At 43.1% G+C, this 16,555-nt stretch overlaps 1 protein-coding gene across 2 annotated transcripts in view; it reads right to left on the reverse strand.

Annotated features, from left to right (window-relative positions):
* Nucleotides 1-6,177: 6,177 nt before the first annotated feature.
* Nucleotides 6,178-16,555, reverse strand: part of LOC133449562 (copine-9-like) — a 177,359-nt gene continuing 166,981 nt past the window's right edge. For both annotated transcript variants that reach the window (XM_061728726.1, XM_061728727.1), the window contains 4 exons: nt 13,090-13,192; nt 12,813-12,870; nt 7,740-7,813; nt 6,178-6,484 (listed from right to left, as the gene is read on the reverse strand). In XM_061728726.1, coding sequence (XP_061584710.1) covers nt 6,251-6,484; nt 7,740-7,813; nt 12,813-12,870; nt 13,090-13,192 — 469 coding nt within the window. In that variant the 3' untranslated portion in view covers nt 6,178-6,250. The remainder of the gene's footprint in view (nt 6,485-7,739; nt 7,814-12,812; nt 12,871-13,089; nt 13,193-16,555) is intronic.

The following is a 16,555-nucleotide window of genomic DNA, read 5'->3' on the forward strand; positions in this document are numbered from 1 at the left end:
ATTTTTATTTGGTTTCTAAGCAGAATCTAAAAAACAGTAACAAACAGATGCAAATGAACACAAGTGGAAAAGGAAAACATCCAAACCAGATATGAACAATATGTAAGGAAGACTCGTCACAAAAAGATTTGTACAATACTTGAACATATTTACATTTGACCTAAATGGAGCTTTTACAGAACGCACTAGACCACGGAGAAGTAGTAAATATTTTCATGTTCGCCAGTGCAGCTGTTTCACACTATTCACACTGAGTAAAGCATGCTTCATCAATACATAAATAAAAAATCCATCAGGTTAAATTACTTTGGATTGGTATACTTACTGTATCAATCATCACACACACACACACACACACACACACACACGTGCATGCGTTGAAAACATTGGGTTTGTTAATTCACTTCAATTCAATTCTCTTCATGTATGTATCTTTATTTATTTTTATTTTTTAGATGTTAGGTCATTCAATTTTACTGTACGCAACAACAGCAGAGTACGAAAGAACATCCCACTCACTCAACAAGTCAGCACAAGTAAGACTGTTGTCTCAGGTCACTTTTAGATATGAATAAAGAAACACAATGCACAGTCAGCAACAGTATAAGAGCAAAACAAGCATGCAAAATGACAGATTTCACATAAATGTAATATTATGACAGAAATAAGGCCACTTATCCATTCCACCTTCTTACATAACGTGACAAATGCTCAAATTATTCAAAGGAATCAGGAGTAATTCATTTATTATAGTTATTATTGGCTCTGTAGACGTCCTCAACTCTTTGTTGTTGTGAGAAATCCGGTTGAAGACGGGCTGAATTGTTTCCTTAACCGACCGCAAGTTTTAAAGATTATAAACAAACCCTTTTCTGCAAAGTCTGTCACAGCAAAATGATGCAACCCTGCAAGATCAGTGCTCCACAGCAAGATTGTACATGAAAATACACAAAACAAGTGCTAATAAACTTTGACCAATGGATGAAGTCTATCCAGTATTTTCAAAAGCAAGCAAAATAAAGACAACAACAAAAATAAAAAACAACAAAAAAGCAACTAAATTACTGAAAAGAGACTCAAAAAAGCAAAGTTAAAAAAACCAACACCAGAAAATGCAACTTGTATTCAATGCTACTCATGACATAAACTCAAGTAATAGTCTTACTTAAGCAGATTTATTTCTTGTTATTTATGTTCCAATTTATTGTATTTAATTATTCTATTGATAGAAATCTTGTCTACTCGTCCTTATTATGCCATTTAAAAGTTCTTCTAATTTTTTTCTGTTCAGTGTGTAGCATGTAGTGACATCTAGTGGCACAAACAGAAAATTGCAAACAACTATATGAAGCCAAAAATGTAATTCATACTCCACACTCCATTGGAAATGGGGGCAGAGTAACTGTGCAAAAGTGGGTAGGTGTGTCCTCAACACAAAAACAATAGTTTCTTTTCTAGCCGTTATTAAACCCATCTCCGATTCCAAGTCATTTTTCTCAGTTACACTTTTTCTTTCTTCATTTGCAAAACTGGGTTGCAATCTGACCGTGTCAATCTACTCCAGGCGGTTGGGACCTAGTCGAGTTCAACAGTTTTGGCATTGAATTGAAGCCATACTAACTTGCCTTATTCTACCATCAAAAATGTTTAGCCAAGCAAAAATCCTCAGCAGCAGAAACCTGGCAAGTTCAGCATCAACCTTCATTTCTTTGCTGTCCTTCAGGGATAAATAAAGTATTTTTTTAATGGAATTATGAATTTAGCATGCTAACTCGGTATGTAGCTCAGCAGCTACATACAGTCATTTCTGTGATATGACTGCCCCTATTTCTCTTGCTGTTTCTAGGTTATTTTAACCCACAATCTTACACATTATTCCTTTAAATCCAACCCCACAGGATTGCTGTAGTGAAATGATAGATGAGGGAGGGACACAACCTGTGAATTAAATTGGTTATTTCTTATTTTTCTCAAGAATTTGCAAAAAATACGCAACGTCACTCCAAGTTGGTTTGTTTTGTAACCCTCAAATGTTAGTAATTAACAGTATGCAGTTGTTTCCAGCTTGAATTTGTCTTTAATTGATGAAGCAATCATCTGCTAATGCTTTCATTGGTGCAGCATCACGAGAAGTGGTTTACACTCAGAAGTCTGCGATTGCATGAAAACCTGCTCTGCTTTACTTCCTAACTGCTTCTGAGCTCAAGTTCACTGTTGTTCAAATATTCTGTTGTCCAGCTTGAGCCCCTCCTGGTTTCTTCTGATGCAAACAAACAAAGAAAAGGATTTATCTCTGCATTACTGTTACTTTTGTTGCACCATGGATGCAGTAAACATGTGAAACAAAGAGCACCATGAGCTTTTGGGGACAAGTTTAAAAAAAATTGCATCATGGTTGCCATTCAAGCAGAAGCACTTTTCTTGCATAATTCATGCATACAGCAAAACATACAACAATCTGTTCCTTTCACTGTTTCTCTTGGTGTCTTCCTTTTTGGAACATTGAGGAAGTAAATGTGACCTCGACTCTCTCACTCCTTCTGTGCTACATATGAAGTATCCTGGGATGTGAAGTGTGCACTGACCAGCCCTATTCATTTTAAAATAGAGCTCCAGACGACTTGAGAACCAGCGGCCCTCACTTCATGCATGATTCATCTCTAATGACAGCCTCAGCCCAAAGAGCTGGACTTTAACGTAGAAAAGGGGCTACAGAACACCCACAGTAATGATCAGCTCTGCCTTTTGATGAGCTAAAACCGTCTTTATCTGCGTATCATTAAATTGGTAGGCGGCTGGTAGAAGGGGAAGTATTGGAGTGTAGGATATTTCAATTTGTTCTTCATCTCAAGCTGGTTTTGCAGCCCTGCACATTGCTCCCCCGATACTATTAAAAGTGTGCCCCATCATGTACGTGCGGTAGAGTCGCTCTGTTTTTGAGTGGTGACCTCCAAATGCCACACGCTGAATGCACAGCAAGCCTTACTTTTACACCATACAGTCATGTGAAAACTAAAGCTGAAAAAGAAAATCATCTGATCTTTTCCAGGTCTTAGAATGAGGTAAATAAAACTAGAGAGGAACGACACAACATATTACACATACTAATAATGCATATTGTAGGATTAGTTTAAAGAACAGAAAAGGCTGAATGCAGAAGCAGCGTGTGCAGAACTATGTTCACCAGTTCTGCTTCTGCAGGAGTTAAGAGAGGAAGTAGCAGGCATGTGCTGCTAATGAAATGCACTTGATTAATCAGTTATCAGCACGTATTTATGGAGAACCAAAACTGACATAAATAAAAATAAAAGTAAAAAATATATATATTTAGGGTATTTTCTTGCTTTCGTGCATTTTCGTCAAGAAATGTATAGATTTAGTTTTTCCTTTGAAAAGTTGTGGTCGTCCACACATGTTAACATCTTTTGCTAAAAACGGGTGTTTCGGATTTTTTTCAAAAATCATATTACAGTGAAAAAAAGATTATTTACAAGTGGAAAATATAGAAAGGAGTTAAGAATCTTCCAACAATTGGTTGATGTGGCAGCATGTTCACCCAAGGCCAGACCATGCAATGTTCAAGAAAGAGAAAATAAAAAGCCAACACTAGTGCTACATTCCAGGTGATAGATCTGAGTGTTTGAGTCAATGACGACACAATCAGAAAAAGACTGACATGATTTCCATGGCTTAGGGGTGGCAAAGTTGAATCTGGCCAAACCACAAGATGTCTGGAGAAATGCACGAGGTTTATATACCAGCACAAATACTTATGGCCCCTTTCCACTAGTACCTACTCAGCTCGGTTCTACCCGCCACGCCCCCGTTTTGCGCTTTTCCACTACGGGCCGAGGCGGGTGGAGTCGTGCCAAGCAGATACTTTTTCTGTAACCATTCTGCCGAGGTTCTAACCGGGCTGAGCCGGCACTATATCTGACGTCACCACAATACACGCCACTGATTGGCCGTCAAACGTTTGAATCAGGAAGCGGGAGTCAGCGCGAGAGCGACTCGCGGCGATTTTATTATACAGCGCAAATGTCTGTTTGGTGATCCAACTCTGAGGTGCAGATGTTCATAAACCTGGTGGCTGACAAGAGAATTAAAAAGGGATCTAGACGGGCGATAAGGAACGACCAGATCAACAGGCGCTCTGTTTTACTCTCAGCCGCTCGCGGCTCCAGCTGATTTTCTCATCTGCGCCGACAAAAACAAAGGTGTTGCGCAATCGAGTACGTCACAGCAGCTTCACCCCAACCCCCCCACTTCTCCCCTGGCTGTGGAAAAACAAACGAGGACAAAGCGGGTGGAGGCGAGACGAGCCGTCCCGAGGCGAGTCGGGCTGAGTAGGTGCTAGTGGAAAAGCGCCATTAGTAGCTTGGGGGTGTGGTATTCTAGTGGCTACAGAGGTGGGCTTGGGTCTAGAGGACCCAGGTTCAAGCCCCAGAATTGCAACCAAGACGGGGCTGGGCTGCCCTGAGCAAGGCCCTTAACCTTAACCCTAATTGCGCCACAAATGGTGGATAAAAGCATCTGCTAAATGACAGTAGTAGTAGTAGCTGCTCCGTCCAGAGGGAGATGGGAGTGGTGAGAGAATGATTGTCTTGCCAGATCTTTGTCAGTGAGTGTATGTTAATGTGAATGGGTGTCTGTTGTCTAACCCCTCTGTCGCCTGCTGGGTTTCCTCTCGCCCTCTGTGGTGGTCTGTGTTCCGGTTTTTTCCTTGTCAGCTTCTGGTCTCTCGGGAGGCGGGGTTGCGCCCTCCCTCCTCCACTCTAGTTGCAGTTCAGGTAAAGCCTTGTATTCACTTTCACACACACAGTTACACAGACATACACACCTGCCCACTCACCTACATGCTCACCCCACAGTTTTGGGGGACAGATAATCGCAGTAGCCTAGTCTGGATTCAGTTTTAGAGACCTGGAATGGTTGCTGTTTGTGTCTCTGCTTGTTCTCGTGTCTGTTTGTTTGTTTTCTCTCTTGCAGATTCCAAAGGCTTGTGTGCCCGTTTTGTGTTTTCTTGTGTTTCTCTCATTTCTGAATTGCAGCAGACCCAGCCCCATATGTAAAAACTGGCTTATAGGCCAATGGCCTGTTGTTACTGGTGTAAAAAAAAAAAAAAAGAAACAAGAAAAAAAATACTTAAAAAAAACAAATACTTAGTAGCAGTCATCAAGCACAGTGGTGTAGGGACGGCGATTTGGAGTATGATGTGGGCGTCATTCAGCCATTTAGTGGACCATAAACTTCTCTGTACACCCGAATATTTCAGAGGCGATGTCCAACAGATGCATGGGTGAAACCAGGTCACGCAACAGGACCAATAATGCAAAAAATGTCAGCAAATGTAGATCAGAATGGTTGAAAAAGGTGCCGCAATGGTCCAGACCAAATCCAGATCTCTGACTGAAACGCTATTCTGGGGCTTTAGAAGCACCAATGGATGTCTATAAACCCCAATGATCCTAAATCCACAATCAATGAAGGGGTATTAACTTCATAGTGAAAAAAGACTTATTTATGTTATTTCTATTATAATTTAGTAATATGCCATGTTTTGTTTTTTGTCCAACCTTGTATTCCCTTATTTTCAGATCTGGAAAAGATTTTTTTATATAAGGACATATTTATCTATCAGGACATATTGACAGGAAGTGTCTTTTTCACATGACCGTATGTGTTTTAATTGTCATTTGCCAACAAAATTATATTAAACGATAATAATGCGGCGATGACTTTTTGAAATAATAACATATAAAGGACATCAGCCTCAGTGCCGTATTCACATCCCATAGAAACCAAATTACCGAGCTACGTCCAAATCTGTGACTCCATGACGGCAGTATAGTCTGATCACCAGGATCATTATCAGCAGGAGCAGTGGAGCTGACGCTGAGGTGGAGCTGACGGAGCTGCCGACTCAAAATCTGCAGAAGTTGTTGCCAAAAACAGTCAAAGGCGGCTTGTGCCGGTCATTAAATGAGATGAAGGAGATGACGACGAAAAAGGTCTTGGCATTTAAAGCCTCTGTTTACAGTAGAAAAAAGGGTAAAGGCAGAGAAATGTGTTTTCTACCTTTACAGTTCAGGTCTTTCAGAGGAAAAGGAACATTAGTTCATTTTGGGCTCAGTTTGTTGATTTGGTTTGCATCAAATCATTCTGAGACTATACAGCAGCCACGCTCAGAGACCTGAACTTACTCCTGGCTTTGCTCGGGTCGGCTGCTGTTCAGCATCACTCGCTGCCATCATTGAGCCTTGCGCTGTTTGGCATCAGGAGCGGAGGTGACGGCGGTAGTGGCAGTAGTGGACATGGAGGGACGCTCTGAGGCGGCCGACAGCGGCGGCCGCGGTTCGATCCCCCGGCTTTTCATGAAAGACAGCAGCTGATCAGGAATCTCTGCCAGGACGTCCTTGGCCAGCCGGGCCATGCTCAGAACCTGGTTCCCTGAGCGGTCCATGTAGTCCCTGAAGGGAACAAACTGAATGGGAGACAAAAATGGCAGTTCAGGTTGTTTAGTCGCTGGAGATAAAGCCCCAATGCAGCGTTCAACACCGTTTACTGAAGCTCCAACACAAAGTTAAGTTTTAATTTATGTTATTAAGTGTTATGGAGTCTAAATGACTAAGATTTAGATCTAAAATACTGTTACTATTCCATGTTTTCGCAGCATGATCAATATTGACAAGTATTACCTCTTAATAACTGTCACACTAAATTTGTGATCATAGATCTTTTTAGAATTTATGAAAAGTTCATCTGACATTTAGAAATATATAATTTGTCCATTAATATAACCTCTTGCATTTGGATGGAAAACATGTACTTTTTTTTTAAACACATAAAAATGGAACAGCTCTAATCATTATATATATATATATATATATATATATATATATATATATATATATATATAAATATTGCAAGCCTTTTATTATTTTAATATTGCTGATTATGGCTTACAGTTTAAGATTAAGATTCCCAGAATATTCAAATTTTTAGAGATAGGATATTTGAGTTTTCTTAAGCCGTAAGCCAGGGGTGTCCAGAGTCGGTCCTCGAGGGCCGGTGCATGTTTTAGTTGTCTCCCTGCATCAACACACCTGATTCTAATTAACGGTCGTCACCACCTTGTCATCAAAGTCTGGATAGTTCTGTTGATGACCAAGCTCCTTGTATCACGGTTTAATAAAAAAAAGGGACACATCTAAAACATGCAGGACACCGGCCCTCGAGGACCAACTTTGGACACCCCTGCTGTAAGCCATTTCACTAAGAAACAGTTCTGAAATTGTGGCAAGGCACCGCTCTGGGTCGCACTCGTTCCTGACTAACAGATGGATGTCATCGGTGTAGAAGAGGTGGCTGTAAATGTATATACAAACACATACAAACACACTCAGGAACTGGACAAACCCCCTGTGATGTCACCTATAGGTTTTCTGAAGCAGCATAAGCCGATCCAGAAACTGGCAATACGTGCACCTTATTTCTGTCACGCTTAGCTATCTCAGCACGGCTGGCTCAGCTTATGCTAACCTGTGATACTGATTGACGATATTTTGTTTTCTGATCAAATTGCTCCAAACATCCTCATTAAAGTGTCACGACCTCCGAAGCGAGTGCTGTCCGTCCCCGTACGTGTTTTGCAGGAGACGGTGCTGCTAATATCCCCTAGAGGTGTTCATGGTAGGAAAGGGAAGCTCTTGACAGAAGGTTTGTGTGAAACACTGCACCTGGACGATGTCTCTCTCAGCGAAACGTCCCCTTGAAGACACTCTGACTTCATCCCCGTCCAGCTCCTCCATTGCTGCCAACGACAAAGAGAACATGGTGTTCCAGCTGCAGGGTTTCCATTTTACAACCTTCCCATTTGCTTTGGACTTGCTCCATTTATGCCCGTTTAAGATTTGCAGGCGCTCTTTGTTTTTAAAGCTTAGACTTAAGACTGTTTTGATTTGATTGATTGATGACAGCAGCTCAGGAGGGAAAGCAGTCGCCTTCGAAAGCTGGTGGATCGATTTTTGGCCTCAGAGGTCAAACGTGTTCTTGGGCAAGACTCTGAATGCCTTCATTACTCAGCTGTTTCCATCAGTATGGGATTTTGTGTAGGGCAAAAAGCACTGGTTAGAGTCAACGAAAAATACATTTACATAGACCTCCATGGACTAAAAGTGCTGTATGACCACGTGTGAGTGGGTGAAGTGATCAGGGATCAACAAGGTCAACAAGAGTAAAAAAGAACTGTATAAATATAGATCCATTTACCAAGTGTACGTCATTTTGAACATAGAGCTGCTCTCCATAAAAAACGTTATCTTCGCACACTCAAAGTCCCAGTTTGTATGGCAGATACGCTTCCCCCCAAAACTGCACCCAGATTCATGATGTTGCCCCGCTGCTCCAGCTCCAGCGCAGGCTTCCTCTCTTCTGCTCTTGGTGTTTTGTTTTTTTAATCTTAATATTTCAGTGAAACAATCCTATCAAATATCCCGGGAACGCAGTGCCAGGCATGACACTGACTGTTTGACGCATCATTAAAACCAGATAAAAGCCATTTTTAATCAGATTGATTAAAAAACTTCCATGAACAAAACTCATTATCAACCCTTTGCAAAAGGGGTTAGGTTTGCATTTTAATAACATTCATGAACCGTTATGGGCCCCGCCAAAGTGGAAAAACATCACATTTATGGTCGGACATGGTTAATAATTTAACTGCAGCCATATTGTGATTAAAGCAACGAATGCAATGATCAGGACAGATTTTGAAAGTTCTGAACATTGACGCTCTAAATCTGCTCTCCTGTGGCTTGTTATTTTGTGACTGTGTAATTTTCCCTCTTCATTACTGACACTTTCAGATTCATCTGTAAAATCCACCACAAAGGAAGTGCAGGTATATTGATAACAGAGGAAGTGCAGGTATATCGATAGCTCCTCCCACCTTCACCACCGGTCTGTGAGTGCAGGATCACGCTGGGCTGCTGACTCTGCTCAAATCTGGGGTTTTTTTTTCTTCTTTCAAGTGTGTTTTATTAGAGCATATTAAAATCGGAGTGACTATTTCCACCAGGGTAAAAATAGCAAGCCCCTATCAGCTGAGCTATTCACACCCTGTTGACACATGAAAACAATATTAAAACAAATGCGTTGCCCATGCGCACATGCACCAACGTGTCTGCACTGGAAGGCACAATTTCATTTCAATTTTCAATTTTCATTCGTTCACATTTCACTGCCTTGTGATGAAGAAAGAACAAAGAAAACCATTCTGAAACGGAATTCAGAGGTAACGCTACGCTTTGTATTTGTAAGGAAGTGTATTAGGGGCCATGCAGGAGAAAAAATATTTGAGAGGGGAAGATTTTTTTTTATTGTGCACTTTGAGAAAAAAGTTGCAATGTCGAGAAAAAAGTCGAGATTAATGTTGAAATACAATTTCAAGAATAAAGTCAAAATTTCGTGAATGAAGTCGAAATTACGTGAATAAAGTCGAAATTTCGAGAATAAAGTTGAAATACATTTCGACTTTTTTCTTGAAGTGCACGATAAAAAAATGTTTTTTACATTTTTTTTTTCTAATAATACATGGGTGCAAATAGCATACATTGATATTGGTAGCAGTGTGTAAATAGCCTACGCATCAGTACTTGCACCCGGGTGTAAATAGCCTAAGCCTATTAAAATACAGTTACAAATTTACAGTATACACACATCAGTGCGCATAGAGTACAGGTCATAGTGCACTTTTTTGTTTTCTTAGAACATGATAAATTAAGAAACTGATATAAAATGTGGAATGCAAAATACAAAGAAATGAATAAATAAAAAATAAAATAAAGGTAAAAATACATAAACAGCCCGGGACGATACAATCACCATCAATCACATCAACAATAAAACCATCCTGGGCCCCAAAGGTGAGGCTGAGTCTGGGCTTACGGTGAGAGGAACAGGCTCATCCTGAATATAGACAAGACGAGGATGTTTAATTATAGACGTCAGGAAGTAAGCCTGGCTTCATCGGGCTGCTCAGGAAAGCTGGAGTGAGCCTTCTCCCCCTTAGATAAGCCTACGGGGGCCTCATGGGGAGCATCTTCCCTACTAACATCCGTGTTTGGTGTATTAACGCCACCCAGGCTGAGAGGAAGCTCTACGGAGTAGTAAAGACAGCGGAGGACTGATCTTCTGGCTGTGGACCAATCTACACACAACACTGCCAGAAAAACCCAATCACATCCTCGAGACAACACGCGTAACACCTCGGGGAAATCTGTTAAAACCTCCAAAACGACTGGACTTTACCACTGAGGTTCGTCAGGAGCATCTCTCTGGCTGAGGTTACACCTCTTCTGTACTTGAATTACAGCACCTGTCAATCATGACATCACATCCCCTAAATAGAGGGTCTGCATTGACGTCACTTCCCCACTGGACCAGCCCCCTTACTCACAGTGAGTGGAAAAACATCAGCAAAAACAGCTGCAACTAGTGGAGAAGACGGGATAACAGCTGATTATCAGCTTAAATTAAAGGCAGTTGGACTTGACAGTGACCCGTACAGTTAACCCAAGAACCAGTGGTCCATGGACATTAATATTTGGTACAGTTACCCCAAGAACCAGTGGTCCATGGACATTAATATTTGGTACAGTTACCCCAAGAACCAGTGGTCCATGGACAATAATATTTGGTACAGTTACCCCAAGAACCAGTGGTCCATGGACATTAATATTTGGTACAGTTACCCCAAGAACCAGTGGTCCATGGACATTAATATTTGGTACAGTTACCAAGAACCAGTGGTCCATGGACATTAATATTTGGTACAGTTACCAAGAACCAGTGGTCCATGGACATTAATATTTGGTACAGTTACCAAGAACCAGTGGTCCATGGACATTAATATTTGGTACAGTTAACCCAAGAACCAGTGGTCCATGGACATTAATATTTGGTACAGTTACCCCAAGAACCAGTGGTCCATGGACAATAATATTTGGTACAGTTACCCCAAGAACCAGTGGTCCATGGACATTAATATTTGGTACAGTTACCCCAAGAACCAGTGGTCCATGGACATTAATATTTGGTACAGTTACCAAGAACCAGTGGTCCATGGACATTAATATTTGGTACAGTTACCAAGAACCAGTGGTCCATGGACATTAATATTTGGTACAGTTACCAAGAACCAGTGGTCCATGGACATTAATATTTGGTACAGTTACCCCAAGAACCAGTGGTCCATGGACATTAATATTTGGTACAGTTACCAAGAACCAGTGGTCCATGGACATTAATATTTGGTACAGTTACCCCAAGAACCAGTGGTCCATGGACATTAATATTTGGTACAGTTACCCCAAGAACCAGTGGTCCATGGACATTAATATTTGGTACAGTTACCCCAAGAACCAGTGGTCCATGGACATTAATATTTGGTACAGTTACCCCAAGAACCAGTGGTCCATGGACATTAATATTTGGTACAGTTACACCAAGAACCAGTGGTCCATGGACATTAATATTTGGTACAGTTACCCCAAGAACCAGTGGTCCATGGACATTAATATTTGGTACAGTTACCCCAAGAACCAGTGGTCCATGGACATTAATATTTGGTACAGTTACCAAGAACCAGTGGTCCATGGACATTAATATTTGGCCACGAATCCAGTTTCCTGATATTTATATGTACTTAATTTCTACGCCGGGGAAATAAACGAAGCAAAGCTTGAAGACGTACAAAAGTCTTGATGCTTGGTCCGACTTCAAGGCAGGATTTGTTGTAGAAATTAAAATGATGAGGACCCCGAACTTTATGATCTGACCGTTTAACGTTAGTTACCCAAAAATCCAACATTACCTGATACAAAATGGGAACCACAAATCCACGTTTCGGTGTCTGGAATGCAGTTGTTTCTGTGAATTGCAGCGATCCATTTGTCTCTCTTAAGCTTATTTTTCGGCAGTCTGTAAAACGATAACTCAGATTTCTTGCTAAATCTATGAGTACAGTCGATCGCACAGCAACTCTTTCCCATTTTAGATGTTTTCGAGTTTCCTCAAACTGAAAGTTTACGCTGCCACTCAGTCTTTCTGACACTCAGTCTTTCTGACACTCAGTCTTTCTGTCACTCAGTCTTTCTGACACTCAGTTGATGTAACCCGCTGTGAAGTCGCATCTGTGACGTCATTCCCCCTATACAAGCATCAAATATCTACTTACAACCAAACGCCTTTGAAAAGGTCACATTTCATACATCAAGCAGGTACTAGCTAAATGATAGAAACCATTGTTGGAGAAGCAATAATTGTTGTTTTGCTGCTCCCTCCATCCACTTACATGCAGGCTCGTGATTATATGATGCAAGAGATTGCCTTCATTTTGTCGTGGAAGTACCGGAAGGTATTGGTGAATGAAATGAGACAAGCAGTTCAAATCACGTCAAAAGTGTTTTGTCGTTGCTTTGAATCCTTATTTGCTGCAAACACACTTTTCCGTCTCGCTTGTGAGGAAGTGGATTTGAGATGATGAATTATTCAGGAGGATACGTAGAGCTCTGATCATTTTAGATAAAGGGACAGAGGACAATCTGGTTTTGCCACCATAGCTGAGCCTTTTCACACGTGGTCGTAGGTTGTCAGAGTCCACCCTGTAAACCACAGACATCTGTGGATGACTCGTATATCAGGCTCGTGCTGTAAGCTGGAGCAGCTGACGTGGATAGACGGGTTTTCCCTAAATGATAACGTTCCTCAAAGATGTAGTCAGCTTGAAACTGATTAGTGACAGCGCTTACCATCAAACTCAGCAGGACCCACTCCCACTATGATGATGGACATGGGCAACGAGGCGGCCTGTGGAGGAAGCAGAGAGGTGGCGTGAGCCGAGCTGCGCTTACTGTACCCCAGAAACGACATGGCTCACAACATGCTTGCGATTGCATTCATGTTTTCAGTTTCTGAAACGCAGCTTCAGTGTTTCTGGAACAAGCTCGGACAGAAACATAGAGATGATCTTTATGACGTCTCCACCGAGAGTTATATATCTGCATGGAAGAAAAAAGATCTACTCACATTCACAACTGCCTCTTTAGTTTGAGCCATGTCTGAGATGACGCCGTCCGTGATCATCAGCAGAACAAAGTACTGAGAGCCATCCGTCACTTCTTGAGCACACCTACCACAATAAAACACACAAATGTACACGCAAGCGTCAGAGCGAAAATACGATTCACGGAAATATGTGGTTTGGTTTGCAGTGCTGGTACTTTCTGGTGTAAGTCCGTGACCCCAGTGGACCAAACTAACTTCTTTCCATTGTCCCAAGAGGCGAGCTAAAGTAAATGATAGCACAACGATCCCCTTTGGAGTGTGTTCCAGATTGAATCAGGAGATTACAAGAGTAAAAATAAAATTAGCGCGTTTATTGCGATTAATTAATTACAGCAGTGGCTGAGTAGTAGTGATGTTCAATACCACCGGTTTCCTTTCCGATCAGATATTGAGTAAAAAGGTGTTTCCATCACTAGAAAAAGATCCTAAATAAAATAATAAAACCATTAAAATATATAAGAGAATAATAAACAAAAATAACTACTATAAAAATGAAAATAAAAAAAAGTAGTTCCTACCAGCAGCATGTCATTTAGACAAAATCTGAATGTTTAGTTACTTTCCACCATATTCCTGTTAATGATATACATTACCACAAAGTATCAAAACTATTGATATTTTCATTTGCAAATTGAATTGTTATATATCTATTTTCTGATCTGCCACAATAATGTAATGTAATTCAAGTTGAGGGCTTTTTTCAGCAATTTTTAGGTGTGATTAAAAAAGCGATGAATTGGATTAATTAATTACAGATCTTAATTAATTAATCTGACAATTTCTTAATCACTTGACTGCACTAGTAAAAATATGCAAATGTTTGTTAGCTTGCCTTTAAAATACCTCATGGAAGTTTTGTGTTGATGTAAAAGTCGATGAAGCACGTTCTGCTCTTCCACTTTTAATTAACTTTTGATTAAGTGACCTGTGTGCTCAGGCAAGAGTTTCACTCAGGTGACAGAATGTATGAGGTTGTGGGAATTGCAGAAAAATGCAGAGACAATTTCCCATTCAAAAAACGTGTGTTGTTTTATTAGAAAACTTCAGAACACTGAAACACAAAATGGAGCTGTCCAGCAGCTAGAACCGCATGGAGCTCAACGTCATGACCACATTTAAAGGGGCCTCATCCCTGAACCATACTAGTTGCATGAAGGACAATATACTGCATTTAATAATGAACTGTGTGTGGGACCACACTTGATGAATAAGGTGAATTATGTCCGTAACATTCACTACACAGGTCCCCCCAGAATTCACCATATTTGAAAAAAAAGAAAAACACATCAGTCACCGGGGAGGGGGGCGTATCAACCGTCCACAGCGGCTGCGCTGTACCGGAGGCTGATTCGAGCTGACTGCGGCAGGGGTCACGTCGTGACACAGGTGCGGGGCAGGCAGCGCGGGAGGCTGGGGAGGGGGGGGAACAGGCAGCGGGGGCCGAGCGGGAGGCCGCCCCCGTCGTGGGGGTTGGGCGAGTTCAACAGGCTTACCCACGTCTAAGTGAGCTGGTTTGAGGCGGTCGATGGAGAGGCGCTCCGGTTTACCGCCCATGTCCACCACAAAATGTTTGTCCCCTGCCTCCAAAACCCGGAATGGGCCCTCGTAGGGCGGGTGTAGCGGTCCCCGGTGGGCATCGCGGCGAATGAAAACATAATCAGCCGCCTTAAGTGCAGCCGGGACGTGCGACTGAGGCAGGCCATGATGGGAAGTAGGGACAGGCGCAAAAAGTCTTGCATTGTCCAGCAGAGCGGACCGCTGGAGAGCAGCAGACCAAGGAACCGTGGCATTAGGGACAAAATCCCCTGGAACCCGCAGCGGCTGCCCATAAACAAGCTCGGCAGATGAGGACTGTAGGTCCTCCTTTGGCGCGGTCCTGATGCCCAGCATCACCCATGGGAGTTTGTCAACCCAGTTATTGTCTTTGAGGCTGGCACGCAGGGCAGCTTTCATTGACCTGTGAAACCGTTCAATAAGACCGTTAGCCTGTGGGTGATAGGCAGTAGTGCGGTGGAGTTTAACTCCGAGGTTCTGTGCCACAGCGGTCCACAGTTCAGACGTGAACTGTGCGCCTCGGTCAGAGGATATATCTGACGGAGTGCCAAAACGAGCAACCCAGGTGCTGAGAAAAGCCCGTGCCACCTCCACAGATGCCACCGACGTCAATGGCACTGCCTCAGGCCAGCGGGTTGTCCTGTCAACCATGGTCAACAGGTACGAGAAACCGTGAGAGGAGGGCAGAGGGCCGACCAGATCCACATTAACATGGTCAAAACGTCTCTCAGGAACCGGGAACAACTCTAGCGGGGCTTTAGTGTGGCGGTGGACCTTGGCTCGTTGGCACTCGACACAGGTGTTAGCCCAGTCCCTAACGTCCTTCTTGAGGCCGTGCCAGACAAATTTTGCCGCAACCAGTCTCTGCGACGCCTTCGAACCCGGATGTGAGAGACCATGTATGGCATCAAACACCTGTCGTCTCCACCCTGAGGGAACAATGGGCCGAGGACTGCCTGTGGAGACGTCACACAGGAGCGTGGTACTAGTATCACCAAAGACCACGTCCTCGATCTTAAGCCCTGTGGTAGAGGCCTTCAGGAGCTGCACGTCAGGGTCCATGGCCTGATCTGCTGCCATGTGGGCATAATCAAAACCAAGATGGACCGCCCCAGCCACAGCCCGTGACAGGCAGTCTGCAACGTGGTTGTTCTTACCGGCAACATGCCGCAAGTCCGTGGTGAACTCGGAAATGAACGACAGATGACGTTGCTGGCGGGCGGACCACGGCTCAGCCACCTTAGCCATGGCAAAAGTCAGTGGCTTGTGGTCGACAAAAGCAGTGAAATGTCGTCCTTCCAGCAGGGAACGAAAGTGTCTGATGGCGAGGTAGAGACCAAGCAGCTCCCGATCGAAAGTGCTGTACTTTCGCTCGCTGGGACGCAACTGACGGCTAAAGAAGGCCAGTGGCTGCCAGGCCCCGTCTACCCACTGCTCGTAAACCGCACCAACAGCGTAATCTGAGGCGTCTGAGGTGATGGCGATGGAGGCTGTTGGGGAAGGATGCGCCAGCATGGTGGCGTCCGCCAGGGCTGCTTTGGTGGCAGCAAAAGCCTTGTCCATGCACTCAGACCAGTTCACAAGGTGCTTAGGTTTACCTTTCAAGGCCTCATGCAAGGGTTGCATGAGCTGAGCAGCTCGAGGGATGAAGCGGTGGTAAAAGTTCACCATGCCAAGGAATTCTTGCAGGGATTTTACGGTCAGTGGGCGCGGGAACCGCGTGACCGCCTCCACTTTTGATGGGAGAGGGACTGCACCATCCTTAGTAACCCTGTGTCCCAGAAAGTCAATGGTGGAGAGACCAAATTGGCACTTGGCAGGGTTAACAATCAGCCCGTGTCGGCTAAGCCGCTCAAAAAGAGCTCGGAGGTGT

This window comes from Cololabis saira, chromosome 8 (assembly GCF_033807715.1).
Source record: "Cololabis saira isolate AMF1-May2022 chromosome 8, fColSai1.1, whole genome shotgun sequence".
In the NCBI taxonomy this organism is placed as follows: Eukaryota; Metazoa; Chordata; class Actinopteri; order Beloniformes; family Belonidae; genus Cololabis; species Cololabis saira.